Here is a 22,275-nt window from a genome sequence, read left to right as displayed (position 1 = left end):
TCATTATTGCCTCTATTCCTATTCATTGTAATTGCATGGAAATACAATTATAGAATTAGTCAATGTAGTGCTATATTTCATTTCTGACAGGTATGAAAATGAGGCTGTGAGGGACTGAAGTACAGTGCTTTAAATGGATCATACTGTTGTTTAACAACATACTGATTATTCAGCTAACAAAACATCTTTCCAAAAAAAAAAAAAACTTTCAGTAGACAAAAACTCTGTAAAACAATCTTGAACATTCTAGGACATTTATACAGTGAGTGCCATTATAAAGACTGCAAGTCTGTCCCTCACAGCCTCATTCATTCGTGTTAAATTCAATATGGCATCTAAACCGATTAAGCTCTTTTGGATATTGGGGGAAAATTGTTTTAATAGTGAAACAGAAATTAAATGTCCCCTCAGGAAGTATTCACTTCAATTGCATTCATAAGTAGGTTTATATGCAATCAAAAGCTTTCAAAAGCATTAATATCGGCATGAAACAGAAGCTGTGATCGTCTCTTTTTCTCTCTTGTGACTTGATATCTGAGAGAAACAGCGTTGTGAATGGGAAAAATGTAGGACGGGGCTCGGTTTTGTCCGTGGTGAATGGATTGGATTGTTGTCATTTGTTATTTGCTATTGCGTCATCAGAGAAGTGATGTCTTTGTCAGTTGATGACTTTAAGGAGTTGTGCGCAGTGTTTGTATCTGACACATAATGAAGCTTTAGTATTTTTTTGTTGTTTATACCTTTCTGTAATTGTTTACCACAATGAACCGATCACTCTCTCGCTGTCAGAGCTTATTATTTCCCTATATGGTTCTAGAGCTTGAGCTTGTATTAGCAAACCTCTGAGGAAACGCTGTGGAGTTTAGCCTAATGTAAGAATTCATCCAAGAATCTCTTCTCTTTCAGCAGTCCTTAAGTCACGCTGTTACTGCAGTTGTGTTATTTTAAAGCATTAATGTGAGTGTAGCGGCAGCGTAACTCTGTCAGCAGGAACATATCAAGCTCGCATATTGACACTGTTGCCGCAGCTCTGTATAGAAATAAAAGTGATTTCTGAGTTACTAAACTTTTAATAACAGCCATGAAGTATAAAATGGTTAGCAGGAAGGGGCCATTGAGAGTGATTACATACTTGATCATTGAAATCGCATTGACATAAGAAAACACTGCAAGAAATGTTTTGGTGCAGAGTTTGTTTTTTAGGTTTTTTTTTGTGTGTGTGTGTGTGTAACAGTTTAGTTTAGGGACCAATTCTCACTATTAACTAGTTTCTTATTAACATGCCTATTATTAAAATATTGGCTGTTTATTAGTACTTATAAAGCACATATTCTGCATGACCATATTCTACATCCCTAATCCTTACCAATACCTAAACATAACAACTACCTTACTAACTATTAACAAGCAGCTAATTAGGAGTTTATTGAGGCAAAAGTCGTAGTCGTAGTGGTTTGTTAATAGAGAGAATTGGACCTTAAGATATTTTGGACCTAAAGTATGACCATTTTTTTTTCTTTTTTCTTTCTATTTTGGAAATGTACTCTAACCTGAACTATTAAATCAACACAACCTTTTGCAATGTAGTCTTTGTAGTCCGATATGAGATTTGGGGGGCCGATACCGATATTAGGGAGTAAAAAAAAAGTCTGATATCGATATATCGGCCGATATTCTTAATGTGTATTTTCTGGATTCCATCTTAATGGTTGAATTAAATTTTAATAATCAAAATCATGTCTAATTAATTTAATTAATAAAAACAACCATTTTAATATTTTTCTAATATCTTGGAAAGCAGGGTGGCCGATATAAAGCCGATATATTTGTATTTATTTTAATTAATATTTAAGAAATTTGAAATAATTTGAAAATGGATTCAAAAATACATTTGTAAAACAAACATACTTATACTTTAGATGACAAATAATTTTTTACAAATAAATAAATATTTTATAAAAATATAATTAAAAAGGAAGTAAACTGTAACCAACAGGGCACTCAGTATTCTGGGAAGTTTGTGTCCATTGGGAATCATATTTTTTCAAATAAAGCCAAGGTAACACTCATTTTACACACAGCACACAGTGAAAATGACATGAATATGACAGTGGGCAAATGCATAAAGCGCAGCATAATTTGAAAGCATGAATTTAATGTTTAAAGGATTCAATTTGCATGGACCGAAACACGCGATCATGCAGGTCACATGCACACTTCACAAGATCACAACTGGATTTGACTAAGTTTGCAAGGTTTGTGAAATTAAAGTTTCATTAGCCATTCACAGATTTGTTTAAATGATGTAAATGCGTATTTGCTGAATGCTGACAGCAAACGAGAAAGTATTATAATGTTTGCCTTTCTATTACTAATAATATAAAAGCAATCATTATAATACTTTTTGTATAGATTTGAATTCCTTTGTTTAACAGTTCTATCGGATTATTAGACAGACTTCTATCCGTATTAGACAGAACTGTTAACGACGACGGCGAACAAGAGGGAGAATGTGAGCACTGTGTGTTTAGGCGCTGCCGTTCTCAGCGCCATCAAAATAAAAGTCCCGCCTCGAACGGCCGATGCCAATATTTGAAAAATGCCAAATATCGGCCGATATATCGGCCTTCGCGATATACCGGTCGACCACTAATTGTGAGAGTAAAAGACGGGGACATTGTTTATTTACTTTATAGCGTTGTGTCTCAACAACTAGGTGACAACGTAGCGTTAAATCACCATTCAACAAACTCAAGCCACTTCTTTATATTCTTTTGTAAAGAAGCGCAAATTAATTGGACTGAATTACTCACTCTGTTTAACATTTGTCTGGCTTGGTGCAAGTTTCATGTTTGACTAAAACCTGATTATTTAAGCGGTTTAATGCTAGACTTTGCATGTAGGTTAACTAGTATTCAGATGTAAATGTGGACCACAGTGCCATGTGTGAATGCTCTTCTGCTCTCTTTGTAATTGCTTCATATCAATGGTTGCTGTTGCATTTTTGCTTTATGCAAAATAAAGCTAAAAGCATATCAACCGTTCTTTTTCATTTGAATCTCTTTGGTTCATAGTCTCTCTGTCTGATCTGAGGCAGTCTGGCATGCAGACGCTGGAGCACGTGTCTGTTACTGTGACTATCGTCCATCCGCGGCGCGGGAACGTGGAGATCCGGCTCGTCTGTCCCAGTGGAATGAGCTCTCTGATCGGGGCCCGGAGATCGCTGGATGTGTGAGTGTCCCCACACTTCTGACTCACTCCACACACATGCCTTCTGAACCTGTGAGACCGCTTTTAATGCCCGTTTTGTTGTTTGACTAGAGATACGACTGGATTCACAGACTGGACGTTTTCCACTGTGCGATGCTGGGGAGAAAGAGCCGAGGGACAGTACACTCTACAGATCACCGACTATAGTAAGACAGCACAGTCTACACATCACTACTCAACTCATCTTGAAATGCACTTCGTTTTTAGTGCAAGACTTCACTTCATCAGCCGTTACCCTTAGCATTAGGGCTGTCAGAATGGCTGAAAAACTAAATTCGAATTTTGTACTTAAATATTATCAATATTCAAATTAAATTAGAATTTAAAAGGCATAATTTCAGTTAGGGGGAAAAAAGCTTTTGGCTTCTCTCCTGAGGCCACAAGAGGACGCATCGAGCAAAATATTACTAAAGCACGTTTATTCAAAGCAATAAAATAACACGACTATCTTTGAAAAAAGTGCATAATGGTTATAATTCAATTTTCAATTCAATTCAATTCAATTCAAGTTTATTTGTATAGTGCTTTTCATTATACAAATAGTTGCAAAGCAACTTTACAGCAAATTAAGTTTCTACAATATTTAGTGGTAGCTTATCAGTGGTGACTGTCAATGTACATATGGCAGAAATGTACGGAAAAATCTATTATAATTATCATTTATTATAAACCATATATAAAATTAAGTTGCTTAAACAATTAGAAACAAAACAGCATCATGCATGTATGTATAGTTTAATACAAAGGACTGAAAACCAATCACAAAGAGTGCTTTCTTTATTTAAAAGCATGAGATGCAGTGGGATGGGGAAAACCGCCATAAAGTCTCGAGACGTGTTTTTTAAAAGTTGAACTTACATTAATTTTACATGGCTTTCTAAACATGCAGCTCTCTTGTGCGAGACGCGAGTGCAATGGTGATAGATGTCCCTCTAGAAAATGCGATAAATATGTGTTCTGTGTGAACGGCTTGGTTTCAGTTTTGACGTAAACAACATCTTCTCCGCATTGAAGTTCTCTTTTACTGCAATATTTTGAATGAACAACATAACAGCGCATCATCTAGTGGCTTCAGCTGGATAGGCTAACAAAACATTAAAATGCAACAACACTTATATCGTCATTGCATCTTGTGTCCACTGATAAGGCAGCCTGACGCACACCAAAAATTCGAATGCAACGTTTTTGCATTCAAATGTGGATTTGTATTTTAAATTCGACGAATATTCAAAATTCAATTTTTTTTTGACAGCCCTACTTAGCATCAAGAAAGCATCTTCAAAATACAGTAAAGGCTGATAGCACCACAAGAACATGCATAATCCCAAGTCATTTACTAGCAGCTATTGGACTATTCTTGCAAAAAAAGACAATATATATAGCTGGCATATTGGCATTTTTTAGCAGAGGCTAACTAAAAAAGCTAACCTGTACCTGAAAAACAGTGACCCTTTGGCAAAGCAATGTTTTGGTCTTTGCAAAGTGTTTCATGAGTAAAACCCGTCCACAAAAACGCCAGCAAGTATGAACTGAAACGAAATGGTTTTGAAATGAAACAAAACTTGCAAGGGCAAAGAAACAGATTTCCTTTTCTGCAAGCAATACTAGAGAGGATAACTAAAAGGACGTGATATTTACACCCTATGTTTAGCGAGACTAATGGTTTCCCAGGGGATATTTGAAAAGATTGCAGTTCATGTTTTGTCAAAGCTTTGATATAAAACCAAACTGTAGTACCTGAGTATCGATTATAAAGCAGTACCTTAGCCAAAAAAAAAAGAATGTGTTTTTCCATTCCACTGCACTACTTTCCCATTGGTTTTCTACATAAATACATGCTAGATGGATGTGTTTGAGCATTGTGCTCATGTCTTGTGTCATTTGCAGCGTCTTGTGCATGATACAGCAGTCTAAAAACACAGCTCTCGAGTTAAAATAAGTTAAACTTTAACAAAACACGTCTCAAGGCCTTGCGTTTTTCCCCATTCTACTGCTCGCGTCTTGTGTTTTTCAAAGTAAAAACACTCTGTGTGAATGCCCCCTAATGCAGTTAGGCTAAAATGATTAATTAATTATTAGAAAAGTGTGTATTTGTTATAATGAATGTCAGTGTGTTGTATAACTTGTTATCATGCTCAGCTGTCGATCTCTGAACCCCTTGAGTAATTTGGAATGAGCAAAGGACAGATGCTATTTGAGGTTTAATGCTTTAGCTCCATGTTGTGTAGCATTGTTTGCAGGTTTGTGCTGTTAAGTCTGCAAGTTCATTTCTCTTCTGTAGCACTGCTGTTCAGTGAAAATAGCATAGATGCTGGTATGGCAATAAAAACAAAGAAACTAACGCATCATCTGTGTTTCTGTCTTTCAGAAGAGTCGACTCTGTCATCGGGAGTCCTGAAGCACTGGAAACTCACTCTGTACGGCTCATCTCTTTCTCATCAGCAGGTGAAAGAGAGACGGAGGTGAGCCATAGACGACTGAAACCCGTTGCATTTATTTGAGGATATTTTAGGATATCTGGTCTATTAAATATATTCTTGAGCTTTAGCGGTATAATCGGTAACACTTCATTTTAAGGTTCAGTTCTCACTGCTAACTAGTTGCTTATTAGCATGCATATATCACATTGGCTGTTTATTAGTACTTATAAAGCACATATTAATGCCTTACTCTGCATGAACATATTTTGGATCCTTAATCTACCACATACCTAAACTGAACAACTACCTTACTGACTAATAATAAGAAGTAAATTAGGAGTTTATTGAGGCAAAAGTTGTAGTTAATAGTGAATGTGTTCCTCATGCTAAAGTGTTTCCATATGATCCTTGAGTCCTGCCACTGAATCTTGTTTGCCAGTTTAGTTTGAATAATACTGTATGTGTATGTATGTTTGCTTGAATTGTCAGGGTTGTTGAAGACGCCATGGGTGGACAGTATCTGGACAGAAGGTTTGCTCTTCCCTGCCCTCCTGGTATAGACGTTCCTCCTGAAATTGTGAGCCCGTTCACCTCGAGCAGCCTGAAGGTGTGTCTTCACGTGTAGAACTACTGTATGGCTTACACTAGGGATGCAACAATACAGTTAGTCCACGGTTCAATACGTACCTCGGTTTTTAACCACGGTTTTCGGTTCGGTTCTGATGGCTGGGCACATCAGAGTGTTTTTTTACAACAAATTAACAACAAAAACCTCCTGTAAACCTCTGTACACTGGAAAAAGCATGGATTATTATATGTCTGCTTCATTCATACTGGACGCCAGAGGGTGCCCTCGCGCAGAAAATCCACATATGCATCACAGATGTAATAGAACTGATGACGTTCCAGGAAATCCCTAATGTGGATAAAGGCATCGCTATCTTTGTAACTAAATAAAAAGAAGATATAACTTTAACTTTAACCGTTTTGAATGATGAAATGTAAGGACAATAAACGCTCTCCTGCGACAATATATGGTTTATCTGTGTTCTTCAAGCCATCTCGGGTATTTTCATAATGATTAAGTATATTTGCAAGCCATTTCTAATCAACATAGCCTTTATTACAGTATAGAATATATTTTCTGCCTCATTCTGGGATAGGAAGCCACATCAGATCACAAAAGGAAGTTATTTCAAACACTCAACTAATGTTGTGCTTATCGTTGCATGTCATTACAAGGGAAGATGTGTGTTGCTTTTTCAAATATAAGTGGAGAGGTGTTTCCTCATCTCAACATGTGAACTCACGGACACACACACACACACACACACAGAGCCAATTCTGAGAGTAATAAAACACGCGGATATTATTTAAACGCAAAACTGCAATTCACAAGCGCGTATTGAACTGTGGATGCAAAAAATGTACTCGACTGTTTTAAATATTGATAATAATAAATGTTTCTTGAAGAGCAAATCAGCATGTTATGTAAGCTGTTGAATGAATGAGTAGCCAGTAACTGATGGTCAAGGTGTTGTTTTGTGGTCTGCAGTCTCTCCTGCTGCTGGGCTGTTTCGCTCTCTTCTGGTCGCTCTATTACACTCTGGAGGTGACCCTCACTCACTGGGACTGGCGCGGGTGCAGAATGAGCGGCATGGGACGGCACAGAGGCTTTCAGGCCGGATCTACGGGCCTAGAGGACAGTCAAGTGGTGGAAATCCAGCCCGAGATGGACCATGAGTCTAAAGTCCCGCTCATTGCTGCTGATGAGAACACGTAGCACTCAGGGAAAACCGGCTCTCTCTTTTTGTCTCCATTTTTTTCATTTGAAATTTCAGGTCGCGCTTCGGTTTTGTTTGAGCATGTGAGCAAAAGCTCTATTTTGAGTTGCCTCCTTTTGTTTTCTGTGATTTATTTGCTAATGTGTTCATGATAATGTTATCTTATAAGAGTGCAGTATTTGCATATATGATTGAGGGAATGTGTGATGTGATTGGCTGAGTGAATGATACAATGACTTCTTTCTTGATCGTGATGCATTGAATGTGTCACTATTAGGTCTTTTCTGAGTATAAATACCTCTTGACACTTGAATTTTGAAAGACGGGAAGAGATCATTTAAACTGGAGGTCTGCTCACCTGCAGACGTTTTACTGAATCTAGCCTTTTTTTCTTTCTTTTTTTTTTTTTTACACTGAAGTGTGGTATTCTTGTGAACAAGAACTCAGATGAGGTTTGAATAAAAACAAAAAGGGAAAGTGTTTTAGTATGTCTGCATGGGTTACAGTGTTATGTGATTTTAGACGAGCTCTTAAAATCAACACAAAATGTTGATAGCATGCCAGTTCATTTCTGAGGCGAGTGAAGCTGACTTTGAGGAATTGATTGGTTGCTAAGAAGTCTTTCTGTATGACAGGTAGTGAAATATAAGCTTGATCAGTGAAATCGGCCTAAAAGACAAGACGTTTCATAAGTAGAGCAAGTTAAATTTTGTTTGCATTAACATGCACTACAATAGGAGTAAATAGGGATCATTTTGATGTGATGTTGATTTGCAGATAGCTGAAGGTTAGACCGCACAGTCAGTCATGTTGCACTCAGATGAAACGCTCAATTCTACTCTGTTCAACAAAGAACATTTTAATTAGACCAAATATCATACAAGTAGGGACTGACACTGGGTGTGGAAACTTGTTTTAGTACTGAGTGGAGTCTATATTTATTACAATGTTGCTCTGATCAGCTGGGACGCTCAGGGAACCGAGGGAAGGACTGGCGAGTGCTTGGCTCATGGGTTCATGATCTGTCGAGGTCTGCCGTAGCCCGTCATGCCGGACTGGGTCGCCCCTTTATTGGACCCCATCTGCAGACCTATGACACTCTTCCCTTCTTTCAGCTGGTCATCAGAGAAATCTCTCCGGTTCTCCTGAGCTTTCCTGCAAGCAGACAGAGAGCAGATATTTAACGTCAACAGTAATGAAATACAGATTTGATCTATGAGCCGGTGATCGTTGGTGCTCACTTGAAGAACCAGCTGGGATCTCCACGGAAGCTGCCCTCATCTTTAGTAACGGCGAGGCTGCCAAGAGCCATGAGAGTCCTCTGCACCGCGGCCAAGTCCTTTCCTGACGTCACAGCAGCAGCAGCATGATTAAAGCACAGCTCATTTATGCAAACAAGCTATAAAGGTGCACAGAGATCTTAACTGTTTTGATTTTCTTGAATTCTGGGATCTAGCAGGGAGTGATTCCTGCATTTGTTCTAACCTGATTGATTAGATGTTGAATGTATGTTTGTTTGTTTTAACAGGAACCATAGTCCAAGGTAAATATGTCCAGTGGTAAATATTCAAAAAGATACTTGTTTTTTGGAATTTGGAATTATGGATACAAGTCAAGGGTTATTATTTTGGTTTGAATGTAACATCCCTCTCTGAACGGTTAAAACACTATTTAAAACATTTGTTACAGTAGCATTAGAAATCATTTTACATTCTCCTGTGTCAGAGATCAGGATATAATCAGCACATTTGCTGCATTCCTCATCAAGCTCGGTTTTGTCTTTTTCAGTTTGGAGAGCATTTTTCACATACATTTCACATAAGTGTTTTATTTCAACTCTGATTTAAAATATTCTACAACTGGGTTGTTGTCAGGATCATTTCATTTGAAAGGTTATTGTTGAACTTATAAGAAATAATATCTTCCACACCTCAGGCCCAAAGTATCAAATGTTTTTTTCTAATAGTTATTTATTTTTATTTTTTTTACTAATGTGCTAATAATTATTGTTACTGATTCTAAACCGAAAGCATTATTATTTTAACCCTATTACAAAGGTAAAAGAAATTGAAAAAAAAAGGCAGTATCATACTAACATATTAAAGGAATAGTTCACCCAAAAATTTGTTTAAAATGTGTCATTGCATCAGTGTCTCAGCAATGGATGCTCTGCAGTGAATGGGTGCCGTCAGAATGAGAGTCCAAACAGCTGATAAAAACATCACAATAATCCACAAGTAATCCACAGCACTCCAGTCCATCAGTTAACATCTGGAGAAGACAAAAGCTGAAACAAATCCAGCATTAAGATGTTTTTATACGAGTCCATAATCCATAATAACGCTTCCTCCAGTGAAAAAGTGCATCTGCTGTTGTCTCTCGCATCAAAATCCAGCCACATATGTGTTTAGAGCTGTTTAAACGCTGCTTGATCTGTGCAGATTTCTCTCCTGATTCACACCAGAACACTGGACAGATGCTATTTGAGGTTTAATGCTTTAGCTCCATGTTGTGTAGCATTGTTTGCAGGTTTGTGCTGTTAAGTCTGCAAGTTCCTTTCTCTTCTGTAGCACTGCTGTTCAGTGAAAATAGCATAGATGCTGGTATGGCAATAAAAACAAAGAAACTAACGCATCATCTGTGTTTCTGTCTTTCAGAAGAGTCGACTCTGTCATCGGGAGTCCTGAAGCACTGGAAACTCACTCTGTACGGCTCATCTCTTTCTCATCAGCAGGTGAAAGAGAGACGGAGGTGAGCCATAGACGACTGAAACCCGTTGCATTTATTTGAGGATATTTTAGGATATCTGGTCTATTAAATATATTCTTGAGCTTTAGCGGTATAATCGGTAACACTTCATTTTAAGGTTCAGTTCTCACTGCTAACTAGTTGCTTATTAGCATGCATATATCACATTGGCTGTTTATTAGTACTTATAAAGCACATATTAATGCCTTACTCTGCATGAACATATTTTGGATCCTTAATCTACCACATACCTAAACTGAACAACTACCTTACTGACTAATAATAAGAAGTAAATTAGGAGTTTATTGAGGCAAAAGTTGTAGTTAATAGTGAATGTGTTCCTCATGCTAAAGTGTTTCCATATGATCCTTGAGTCCTGCCACTGAATCTTGTTTGCCAGTTTAGTTTGAATAATACTGTATGTGTATGTATGTTTGCTTGAATTGTCAGGGTTGTTGAAGACGCCATGGGTGGACAGTATCTGGACAGAAGGTTTGCTCTTCCCTGCCCTCCTGGTATAGACGTTCCTCCTGAAATTGTGAGCCCGTTCACCTCGAGCAGCCTGAAGGTGTGTCTTCACGTGTAGAACTACTGTATGGCTTACACTAGGGATGCAACAATACAGTTAGTCCACGGTTCAATACGTACCTCGGTTTTTAACCACGGTTTTCGGTTCGGTTCTGATGGCTGGGCACATCAGAGTGTTTTTTTACAACAAATTAACAACAAAAACCTCCTGTAAACCTCTGTACACTGGAAAAAGCATGGATTATTATATGTCTGCTTCATTCATACTGGACGCCAGAGGGTGCCCTCGCGCAGAAAATCCACATATGCATCACAGATGTAATAGAACTGATGACGTTCCAGGAAATCCCTAATGTGGATAAAGGCATCGCTATCTTTGTAACTAAATAAAAAGAAGATATAACTTTAACTTTAACCGTTTTGAATGATGAAATGTAAGGACAATAAACGCTCTCCTGCGACAATATATGGTTTATCTGTGTTCTTCAAGCCATCTCGGGTATTTTCATAATGATTAAGTATATTTGCAAGCCATTTCTAATCAACATAGCCTTTATTACAGTATAGAATATATTTTCTGCCTCATTCTGGGATAGGAAGCCACATCAGATCACAAAAGGAAGTTATTTCAAACACTCAACTAATGTTGTGCTTATCGTTGCATGTCATTACAAGGGAAGATGTGTGTTGCTTTTTCAAATATAAGTGGAGAGGTGTTTCCTCATCTCAACATGTGAACTCACGGACACACACACACACACACACACAGAGCCAATTCTGAGAGTAATAAAACACGCGGATATTATTTAAACGCAAAACTGCAATTCACAAGCGCGTATTGAACTGTGGATGCAAAAAATGTACTCGACTGTTTTAAATATTGATAATAATAAATGTTTCTTGAAGAGCAAATCAGCATGTTATGTAAGCTGTTGAATGAATGAGTAGCCAGTAACTGATGGTCAAGGTGTTGTTTTGTGGTCTGCAGTCTCTCCTGCTGCTGGGCTGTTTCGCTCTCTTCTGGTCGCTCTATTACACTCTGGAGGTGACCCTCACTCACTGGGACTGGCGCGGGTGCAGAATGAGCGGCATGGGACGGCACAGAGGCTTTCAGGCCGGATCTACGGGCCTAGAGGACAGTCAAGTGGTGGAAATCCAGCCCGAGATGGACCATGAGTCTAAAGTCCCGCTCATTGCTGCTGATGAGAACACGTAGCACTCAGGGAAAACCGGCTCTCTCTTTTTGTCTCCATTTTTTTCATTTGAAATTTCAGGTCGCGCTTCGGTTTTGTTTGAGCATGTGAGCAAAAGCTCTATTTTGAGTTGCCTCCTTTTGTTTTCTGTGATTTATTTGCTAATGTGTTCATGATAATGTTATCTTATAAGAGTGCAGTATTTGCATATATGATTGAGGGAATGTGTGATGTGATTGGCTGAGTGAATGATACAATGACTTCTTTCTTGATCGTGATGCATTGAATGTGTCACTATTAGGTCTTTTCTGAGTATAAATACCTCTTGACACTTGAACTTTGAAAGACGGGAAGAGATCATTTAAACTGGAGGTCTGCTCACCTGCAGACGTTTTACTGAATCTAGCCTTTTTTTCTTTCTTTTTTTTTTTTTACACTGAAGTGTGGTATTCTTGTGAACAAGAACTCATATGTGGTCTGAATAAAAACAAAAGGGAAACTGTTTTATTATCTCCGTGATCTCTGCATGGGTTACAGTGTTATGTGATTTTAGACGAGCTCTTAAAATCAACACAAAATGTTGATAGCATGCCAGTTCATTTCTGAGGCGAGTGAAGCTGACTTTGAGGAATTGATTGGTTGCTAAGAAGTCTTTCTGTATGACAGGTAGTGAAATATAAGCTTGATCAGTGAAATCGGCCTAAAAGACAAGACGTTTCATAAGTAGAGCAAGTTAAATTTTGTTTGCATTAACATGCACTACAATAGGAGTAAATAGGGATCATTTTGATGTGATGTTGATTTGCAGATAGCTGAAGGTTAGACCGCACAGTCAGTCATGTTGCACTCAGATGAAACGCTCAATTCTACTCTGTTCAACAAAGAACATTTTAATTAGACCAAATATCATACAAGTAGGGACTGACACTGGGTGTGGAAACTTGTTTTAGTACTGAGTGGAGTCTATATTTATTACAATGTTGCTCTGATCAGCTGGGACGCTCAGGGAACCGAGGGAAGGACTGGCGAGTGCTTGGCTCATGGGTTCATGATCTGTCGAGGTCTGCCGTAGCCCGTCATGCCGGACTGGGTCGCCCCTTTATTGGACCCCATCTGCAGACCTATGACACTCTTCCCTTCTTTCAGCTGGTCATCAGAGAAATCTCTCCGGTTCTCCTGAGCTTTCCTGCAAGCAGACAGAGAGCAGATATTTAACGTCAACAGTAATGAAATACAGATTTGATCTATGAGCCGGTGATCGTTGGTGCTCACTTGAAGAACCAGCTGGGATCTCCACGGAAGCTGCCCTCATCTTTAGTAACGGCGAGGCTGCCAAGAGCCATGAGAGTCCTCTGCACCGCGGCCAAGTCCTTTCCTGACGTCACAGCAGCAGCAGCATGATTAAAGCACAGCTCATTTATGCAAACAAGCTATAAAGGTGCACAGAGATCTTAACTGTTTTGATTTTCTTGAATTCTGGGATCTAGCAGGGAGTGATTCCTGCATTTGTTCTAACCTGATTGATTAGATGTTGAATGTATGTTTGTTTGTTTTAACAGGAACCATAGTCCAAGGTAAATATGTCCAGTGGTAAATATTCAAAAAGATACTTGTTTTTTGGAATTTGGAATTATGGATACAAGTCAAGGGTTATTATTTTGGTTTGAATGTAACATCCCTCTCTGAACGGTTAAAACACTATTTAAAACATTTGTTACAGTAGCATTAGAAATCATTTTACATTCTCCTGTGTCAGAGATCAGGATATAATCAGCACATTTGCTGCATTCCTCATCAAGCTCGGTTTTGTCTTTTTCAGTTTGGAGAGCATTTTTCACATACATTTCACATAAGTGTTTTATTTCAACTCTGATTTAAAATATTCTACAACTGGGTTGTTGTCAGGATCATTTCATTTGAAAGGTTATTGTTGAACTTATAAGAAATAATATCTTCCACACCTCAGGCCCAAAGTATCAAATGTTTTTTTCTAATAGTTATTTATTTTTATTTTTTTTACTAATGTGCTAATAATTATTGTTACTGATTCTAAACCGAAAGCATTATTATTTTAACCCTATTACAAAGGTAAAAGAAATTGAAAAAAAAAGGCAGTATCATACTAACATATTAAAGGAATAGTTCACCCAAAAATTTGTTTAAAATGTGTCATTGCATCAGTGTCTCAGCAATGGATGCTCTGCAGTGAATGGGTGCCGTCAGAATGAGAGTCCAAACAGCTGATAAAAACATCACAATAATCCACAAGTAATCCACAGCACTCCAGTCCATCAGTTAACATCTGGAGAAGACAAAAGCTGAAACAAATCCAGCATTAAGATGTTTTTATATTCACTGGAGGAAGCGTTATTATGGATTATGGACTGGGATTCTAGTTAAAAACGTCTTGATGGATTTGTTTCAGCTTTTGTCTTCTCCAGATGTTAACTGATGGACTGGAGTGCTGTGGATTCCTTGTGGATTATTGTGATGTTTTTATCAGCTGTTTGGACTCTCATTCTGACGGAACCCATTCACTGCAGAGCATCCATTGCTGAGACATTTCTCCAATTCCCCAATAAAGAAAAACTCAGCTACATCTTGGAAAAGAAAAGAAAAAAGACAAGCGGTTTAGAGAATGGATGGATGGGCGATATTTACGGTGGCCGAGAGAGCTCAACGCACTGCAATTTAAGAAAACACATGCAAATAGAAAAAGCACCAGCAAATTAAGAAAACATATTCATCAGTTTTGCTGCAAATACTCACAACACAACCAAAAAACGAGCTGCAAGTAGCACAGACCACAAAGGGGACCCCAACAATGCTTACGAAAACTAACCATGATTTTATTATAGTAGAAGTAGTAACCATGTATTGATCACCATTTGTATAACAGTTGTACAAATACCATGGTTAAACTAGGTTAGTGTGGTTAATTTACCATGGTTTAACTATAGTAACTATTATTTATTTGTATTTATTTTTTATATAATAATTAAAAATATATATAATATATAGGCTATTTATTTATTTATTTGAATAGTAAAACCATGGTTATTTTTTTAAGTTAAAAGTATCCAGCTTACATTTCACAGTTGCAGTAATTGTGTAGTATTTCGTCAGCTTAAAAAAAAAAAAAACCTAAGGAATTATATGATCAGGATGTTAAAATACACAAAAATCTCACGTTTCAGAGCAGACATTTATAAGCATATCCCAGCCAGGTTCGTCACTTGTTGCGGTTCCCTTAAACATTTCCGATGTAGTCTGTGCATATTTGCAGCTTCTTCGTATTTGTGTTGTGAGTAGGCAATTTGCAGTGCATTTCTGTGTTTGGTTGTGTTGTGTTGTGAGTATTTGCAGCACATGTGCTGTCAAACAGATGAAGATGTTTTCTTAATTTGCATGTGCCACCGTAGGGTAGGGATGGGCGATACAACTTATTTTTTTTCGATACAATACGATACTTTTAAAGGCCAGTATCGTCGATATCGATACCGATATGATACTTCTAAACTGAACTTTAAATTTATTAAATTGTTCAATTACTAAAATGGGTATGATACCCACTTCACTTTATATTTGAAATGCATTTGAACATTCAATACGCCTTTATTGCAACTCATTAGGTCATATTTTTGTTTACACTTGGTTAAAATATATTTACTGTATTGGTAACCATGGAAATACAAATACTATAGCTGAACTAGGTCACTAGTAACACCATGGTTCATTTTCATAAGGGACTGCCAGTGACAGGCTGTTGCATGCATAAAATGCAACCTTTTTATTCTAACAGTGTATGATTTATATTAACATTGATTGATTGGTTCTGTCTTACAACATTTGCGTATGTTCAGATGAGCAGGAATTGTTCAGGGCTGCCGTTCCCAAAAGCTTTAATGCTTTCTTATGATACTTTTGGGAAACGCAGCCCCGTTTGAATGCACTGTCAGCAGTGAGTGAATGCTCAATGTTATTGATTGGTTCTGTCTTGCAACATTTGCGTATGTTCAGATGAGCAGGAAAATAGTTCTATCCTACACAATTATTTGCTAACATAGGTTATTCATCCAATTCAATGCATATTGTATGCATACATTTTTTGTCAAATAAACAAAATCACTGGTAAATAAAACACACCTTAGTAATTATATTTTTTATTTGAGTATCGATACTTTTGATACTCGCATCAGTATCGATATTTCGATACTTCAGGAACGATACGCATATCCCTACCGTAGATATTACTGGGTTGAAGGTTAATGCAAAATTGGTTAATAACTAGACCTACTAGACATAACTACTTTGTACTAAGAAATATTATGCAATAAAAAGGATGCTTTTGCCCATAACAGAGGTGATATTTGAAAAAAATGTAATAAAATTAAAGCATTTCAGATTTAATTACGCAAATGATTACTGCACAAATGATAACCTAGTTCTAGTTTAGTTTTGCTTTGTCTCATGCCATACATTAAAAATTATTCAACTTTATTTAACAAACTTATTTAAAGTTAGCTGATAATGTTAAGTTAATACAGAAATGTAAACAATGATCATTTAAACACATATATCGAATGGTGAATTTTGACATGGGATTTGAATGTTTATCACAAATATATATTTCTTTTGTTGAACTCACCCTCCCACAGATCTACGGTCTGAAACATGTCGGTTTTGACGACGCCGTATTTCTCCGCAGCATTGAGGAACTGTGAGATCTGCTCCATCTGTTTGAAAGCCATGCTGGAGCTCTGGATCTTCTTCACAGGCTTGTCCTTACACAGAGTATTGATGAGCTCACACAAAACCTGAGAACGGTACGGAAAACAAGATTACTTTCCAGAAACTTCATTATGAATGGCATTATAATAACACTGAGTGACCAAGTCACTCATGCAGATACTAGTGTGGTTTAATCTGTCACTCACAGAAATGTTATGAAATTTTAGTTGGTCTTAACGTTTCTTGTGCCAATCACTACTTCAATCCCTATTAATTTTAGCTTTTCTCTTTTATTTTTACTGAATAGCCTAGGTTTAACTAGCAGGTAGCTTTTCACTCATTTATAATTTTGTCAAAACACTTTTTTTGACTCATCTTACAGCTTTAATTGGTTCTTCATGAAATGTGATTTGTTGGTCTGTTAAAAAAAAACAACTCTGCATGACCGTATTCTGCATCCCCAATCCTACCCAATACCTAAACTTAACAACTACTTTACTAACTATTAGTAAGCAGCAAATTAGGAGTTTACTGAGGTAAAAGTTGTAGTTAATGGTTTGTTAATAGCAAGAATTGGACCTTAAAGGAGACATATTATGCCCCATTTTACAATATGTAATAAAACATGCTAAAAACATCTGTTTTGGTTCTGACTATCATGTTTATTGTGCTGAAATCATGCGTTTTAAACAATATTAGTTTAAACTTATGATATAGGGTTTTCTGAGTGCACACATCCAAAGCACACGCACAGAAAGCGGCTGTCACAGCATGTGAGTACTAAACTAAGTTCTCTTTCACACATAAGTTTACGTTAAAAACACACATGAGTTACAAAAACAGTGGGTTATGTCTGTGAAGGTAAACAGCCTGGAAATAAATCTCATGTTTATTTTAGATCTGTGTGGCAGCAGCAATATACAGTAAATAAATCAATAAATGCACTGCTCTCTTGTCTCCTCTGAGGCTGGGACTCTAAACAGTGTTCTGTGCTCGTCTGTGCAGCCAAACACAGAACAGTTAGCATGCTTTGCTCAAACTTTCATCATGGCATTAGAGCTAGTACACCGTTGTCGCTTGCGAAATCAAAATAACGGTGCCGTGGGTGTAAACTTACAGATTAAGGGGCGGTAATATTATAATGAGATCCCTTTGCCATGGCACAGAGGGAGCGAAATCAGACGCGCTCGTTTTCTCAGATGCTTGCAGAAAAAGGCTTCCCAAAACTAAGTTACTGGGTTAATCTTTTTCCCGTTTCATTGGTTGGTAGATGCACCGGGGACCTGATTATAGCACTTAAAACCTGGAAAAGTCAGATTTTCATGATATGTCACCTTTAAAATAAAATGTGACTGAAATTTTCATGTTAGTAATGTATTATGATGATCAAGTTGTTTATCATTTCCATACCATGTAATGGGAGTACAAGATCGGTTTGGTGTTTAACATTTGTTTTGAAAAAACAACACCAAAAACATTTCAAATATAGATGAGATAATCATCAGCGATGCTTTACCACAAGCAGAAACTGCAGGAGCAACTACGGATGTGATATATTCCTGTTTGTGGCAGTCGTTGGCAGCGTGGTCAGAGCACTCGTACTTTTGGAAATCCCTCCGCATCTTCAGCAGTCATCTCAGGGTCATGAGTGTTTTGCCCCTCAACCTGTATGCTTCACCTGAGTGTGTCAGCAAACACCAGATCAGCCTTCACCTGCAGAAGGGGTCCAACTGTGATCTCTCATTAACCACAACCACCTTGAGCTGCCACTGGGCAGGGTACCGTCAGTTCTTCTTATCTTGGGAGTCTTGTCTCCTTGCTTTAGGAAACTGACTCCTCTGGGTGGTGGGGCCTGAAATTTATTGGCTTTGACCCTCTGGAAGTCTGTGCATTTGGCAATTTCAACAAGAACCTTGTCATGTCTCCATTTGTGGTGACCTTCTCCCACTGCGTTGGGACATCCTGCTTGCAGAATCATGGCCCCAGATCTTTAGGTTGTTTGGAGTTGGTAATCGGTCATCTACAGCATGCAAGAGGAAGATCAATTTGCCTTGGTCAGCACTCAAGAGTTCCCTCCAGGACAGCGAACGCTCGAGGGCCTGATCCCACTGCATCCACTGCCCCTGAGAGGAGAACCCTACTGTTTTTACAAGCCGGCCTCTCTGACCCACAAGTGTCTTCTTACCTTTGGCTCTTGTTTTGTAGGTTCCCAGTCCCAGTCATCCTTGGCAGATCATGCCAATGATTTCCTGATGTTTCCAGTATGATTCCGTTTCCCTCACTGCCTCCTGTGGCTTCCACTTCATGCCATGATTGACAGTTTTTTTGCATGTCAAAACTTCTCATCCTTAGACAGTAGCAGTGTGCTGGTTGCTCTTGCCTTGGCTTTGAATTCTTTCACCACCGATGAGACTGGTGAGCGGAGCTTGGAAGTCTTGCTGTACAGATTGACTGAGCTAAAGGAGGAACACCCAGCCATCTTCACACAAACCTGCATGATGCCATACTGGAAGCACCATACCTTAAAGCTCGCAAGCGGCTGGCTGTTGTCAATTTCATTGAGTCAAACGGTCAGTTGAGCTATGGTATTCTGAAGATTGGTGCTTTCTTTCAGAGTGTAGTCATAGCACTTCCCCAAGCGTCAGATTCCTCGTTCTTCAGTAGTTGGTCCTTTGAATACTAAAGGTATTCCTCAACATCCTTCATCCGTCCTTTCAGGACACACAGGCTCTTAGATTTACCTGGTTTAAATTGCATCTGTGACCAGGTGGTCATCTTTTCCAGTGAACTTAGGATCTACCGAGTTCCCTGGATCGATGAAGTCATTACAGAAATATCGTCCATGAAGGCTCTGCAGACTTGACATCTTGTGCCATAGTACACTACTGGCGCTTTCCATTGCTTTCCTTCTACCTTGAGCAATAGGTTCATGGCAGCCACAAACAAAGCCACGGATATTGTGCATCCTGCCATGAAACTCTTCTCAAGCCTCAGCCACTTGGTGGTAAAGTTTCCCACTGTGTACCTCATTTTCAGCGAATCCACGTGAGACATTACAAGCTTGACTACTTCCGATGGTACTTGGTAGTCGTCCAGTGCCTTATGGATAAGCTTGTGAAGTACTCTGGGTTAGGCTTTGGCGAGGTCTAGCCAAACGACTGGGAGTGTTTTGTTGTTCCTCTTTGCCTCCTTGATGATCTGGCTAATCACTGATGTATGCTCCAGGCATCCGGAGTATCCTGGGACACCTCCTTTTTGGACACTTGTGTCGACATACTCACTGGCGAGATAGGATGAGATAGTTAAGATATTAGCCTATTAGTAATGATGGACCAGAATATTTTCCCTTTAACATCCAGCAGGGAGATCTCCCGAAACTGGTCAAGTCCTGATGAGTCCAGCTCCTTACAAACAAAGCAGCCCTCAGCGAGTGTCCAGAGTCAGGGTTCCGACTTCTTCTTCCAAAGACTCTATAGAAGCTTTGCTAACCTCTTCAGCAGCTTTGGGCAGTTATTATAGATCCTATGGGTGGTTTCAGAATGTCCTGCTTGAGCTTTCTCCACCACTGCCCTTATTTCGTCCAGAGTAAAATCTGCCATGACTTGAGTTTTGGTAGCTGGAAAGGACAATCCCCCAGTGCAATGTCCTTTTTGGAGTCTCCATATGCAGCTGCACTGCCTCATCCACTTCTTCCTCAGAACATACAAGTCTTCCACTCTTCCTCTCTTCAGAAGCATTGCAATTAATTTACACAAAACAAAAACAAAGTTACACCAGCGGTGCACCAACTTAAGTGGCGTGCTTATCAGAGACACGGAGGCTACTACACACACTAGATTAACTATGACAGAGGGACCAAACAGCGAAGCTTTATTTCCACCAGAGAAATGCATGAAGGCGATAGTGTAAAAGCATTTTGGGTACACCAAGAATGACAATTTAAATATTGCAGTAAAAATGCTGCTAAAAGAGCAAATACATAAGGGATAATGCACGGCTAGCTGTGCATTATGCGATTTTAATGCAAGAACTACCTGACGCGAAGAAATAGTACAGTAAGATCAGATCACATTTATTTGAAGTAATTATTTCAAACATTTAGCTACTTGAATAAATTATTCGATTGATCGAGAGAGAGGTGACAGTTGCATATGTGAATTACCAGCTTCTGCACGTCTCTCTACAAACAATGAAGCTGTGAGTTTAGTTAATTCAAACACAGCGATTTTACCTCCTCATTGCTGATGAATATAATGTAGCGATCCTGTAAGCTATTTTATTAATAAAAAGTCACAGGGCAGCATTGACAACAAGTTTCTGTACTCCTGAATGTTTATATGTATGTGTGCGCAGCGCGATCTCTGATCTCACAAACCAAAATAATAGACATTCTCAGGCCACATTTAAAATCAGATGAATTATTAAAAAGATTATTAAAATGAATATGTATGGATGACAGTTGATTACAATAACAGTTCAGTTAATTCCCGTCATTAGTAACAGTTTCCCCTGGGGGATAAATAAAGTTAATATTAGTCTTATATTAATAATAACACTTCATTAACATTGTGAGTTATTATCCCTGTTATAGTTTTATTTAAAAGTCAAAAACCAACTAGATATATTTTTCACCATGTTTCCAAGTTATCTATCTCATGTGCAAAAGAAATGTGGAAAGAGTGCACAAACTAAAAATACTAAATACTTTTGCGATCTATTTCCAGTTGTTATTTTCAAAAGGGAAATACTGAGATGGATGTTTACAGAGCAGAGGTCACCTATTTTGATTCCAATGGGAGAGATGGACTTTTGTTTGTCTTTATTATTATTATTTACAGCAATTATTATTGCTGTATTATTTATATCTATTAGTCACCCAGCAGCTGGTCCAAATGACTATGGGCAAAAGGGTCTTTAGATATGCTGCTTAATTTTTCTGGATTCGGTTAGAACATAATGTGTTCAAGAGTTGGTCTTGTTAAAAGAATTCAAGGTAATTTGAAATGATTAGATTTTTTGGTTTATCTAATTGTAACTGTTTAATTTGCATCTGATTGTAACTGACTGATCATTTATGAGATGACTTACAATGGTGGCCAGAATTGTTAGAACACCTGACAGATCTGAAAATATTGACCATTTTTTGCCTCCAGAACTTGATTTGATTTCATAATGTTCATGAAACGTGCAGATGGTTGCTCTGAGCACAACAAACATCAGATGAAGTGAGTCGTACTGTTTTTATCCACTTTTAACTTTAATATTTGGTATGTCCACTTTTTGCAGCAATTGGGTGTTCTAATAATTTTGGCCAACACTATGTATACACGTAAAATGTATTTTATGTGTATGTCTTTTCCAGTGGTGTAATGTAACGAAGTAATAATACTTCGTTACAGTACTTAAGTATTTTTTGGGAGTATCTGTACTTTACTTGAGGTTTTTATATTTCAGCCAACTTTTACTTTTACTCCACTACATTTCCTAATTAAATGTATACTTTTACTCCGATACATTTCCCCGAAGCATATTCGTTACTTACTACAAAATAGTCAGAAGTCAGAAGAACACGGACTGCAGGAAAGCAGGTTTGACGAATCA

At 38.1% G+C, this 22,275-nt stretch overlaps 4 protein-coding genes across 7 annotated transcripts in view; 2 read left to right on the top strand and 2 right to left on the bottom strand.

Moving 5' to 3' along the window:
* pcsk7 (proprotein convertase subtilisin/kexin type 7) overlaps nt 1-7,694 on the top strand; it is a 20,598-nt gene extending 12,904 nt beyond the window's left edge. The window contains exons 11-15 of one of the 2 annotated variants that reach the window (XM_016505517.1): nt 3,075-3,231; nt 3,322-3,416; nt 5,642-5,732; nt 6,180-6,297; nt 7,246-7,694. In XM_016505517.1, coding sequence (XP_016361003.1) covers nt 3,075-3,231; nt 3,322-3,416; nt 5,642-5,732; nt 6,180-6,297; nt 7,246-7,473 — 689 coding nt within the window. In that variant the 3' untranslated portion in view covers nt 7,474-7,694. Of the gene's footprint in view, nt 1-3,074; nt 3,232-3,321; nt 3,417-5,638; nt 5,733-6,179; nt 6,298-7,245 lie in introns of both variants that reach the window. The other variant, XM_016505516.1, reaches the window with a different exon arrangement.
* A 93-nt stretch (nt 7,695-7,787) lies between these two features.
* On the bottom strand, nt 7,788-9,287 carry LOC107703001 (transgelin-like). The gene is made up of 3 exons (XM_016505488.1): nt 9,162-9,287; nt 8,716-8,873; nt 7,788-8,629 (listed from the first exon to the last, which is right to left on the bottom strand). Exons 1-3 carry the CDS (start codon nt 9,285-9,287, stop codon nt 8,482-8,484), a joined length of 432 nt encoding a protein of 143 aa, XP_016360974.1. The 3' UTR covers nt 7,788-8,481.
* An 812-nt stretch (nt 9,288-10,099) lies between these two features.
* Nucleotides 10,100-12,445, top strand: LOC107703032 (proprotein convertase subtilisin/kexin type 7-like). Its single transcript, XM_016505522.1, has 3 exons — nt 10,100-10,225; nt 10,673-10,790; nt 11,739-12,445. The coding sequence occupies exons 2-3, from the start codon at nt 10,689-10,691 to the stop codon at nt 11,964-11,966; spliced, it is 330 nt and encodes a 109-aa protein (XP_016361008.1). The 5' UTR covers nt 10,100-10,225; nt 10,673-10,688; the 3' UTR covers nt 11,967-12,445.
* Nucleotides 12,446-12,526: 81 nt separating this feature from the next.
* The window catches only part of LOC107703031 (transgelin-like), a 12,723-nt gene continuing 2,974 nt past the window's right edge, over nt 12,527-22,275 (bottom strand). For all 3 annotated transcript variants that reach the window (XM_016505519.1, XM_016505520.1, XM_016505521.1), the window contains 3 exons: nt 16,592-16,760; nt 13,216-13,318; nt 12,527-13,129 (listed from right to left, as the gene is read on the bottom strand). In XM_016505519.1, the coding sequence (XP_016361005.1) occupies nt 12,982-13,129; nt 13,216-13,318; nt 16,592-16,760 (420 nt within the window). In that variant the 3' untranslated portion in view covers nt 12,527-12,981. The remainder of the gene's footprint in view (nt 13,130-13,215; nt 13,319-16,591; nt 16,761-22,275) is intronic.

This window comes from Sinocyclocheilus anshuiensis, unplaced genomic scaffold, assembly GCF_001515605.1.
Source record: "Sinocyclocheilus anshuiensis isolate Anshui unplaced genomic scaffold, SAMN03320099.WGS_v1.1 scaffold482, whole genome shotgun sequence".
Lineage (NCBI taxonomy): Eukaryota > Metazoa > Chordata > Actinopteri > Cypriniformes > Cyprinidae > Sinocyclocheilus > Sinocyclocheilus anshuiensis.
The sequence above is the reverse complement of the archived record's forward strand: the minus strand, read 5'-3'. Positions and strand labels throughout refer to the sequence as shown.

What these genes read in the sequence shown, in the direction of transcription:
- LOC107703001 (XM_016505488.1), bottom strand. Translation starts at nt 9,287, where the DNA reads ATGTATGTGAAAAATGCTCTCCAAACTGAAAAAGACAAAACCGAGCTT. An exon ending in AAATGATTTCTAATGCTACT is followed by an intron (nt 8,874 to 9,161) that starts GTAACAAATGTT and finishes GCACCTTTATAG; the next exon opens with CTTGTTTGCATAAATGAGCT. An exon ending in GATCCCAGCTGGTTCTTCAA is followed by an intron (nt 8,630 to 8,715) that starts GTGAGCACCAAC and finishes GTCTGCTTGCAG; the next exon opens with GAAAGCTCAGGAGAACCGGA.
- LOC107703032 (XM_016505522.1), top strand. Translation starts at nt 10,689, where the DNA reads ATGGGTGGACAGTATCTGGACAGAAGGTTTGCTCTTCCCTGCCCTCCT. An exon ending in TCACCTCGAGCAGCCTGAAG is followed by an intron (nt 10,791 to 11,738) that starts GTGTGTCTTCAC and finishes TGTGGTCTGCAG; the next exon opens with TCTCTCCTGCTGCTGGGCTG.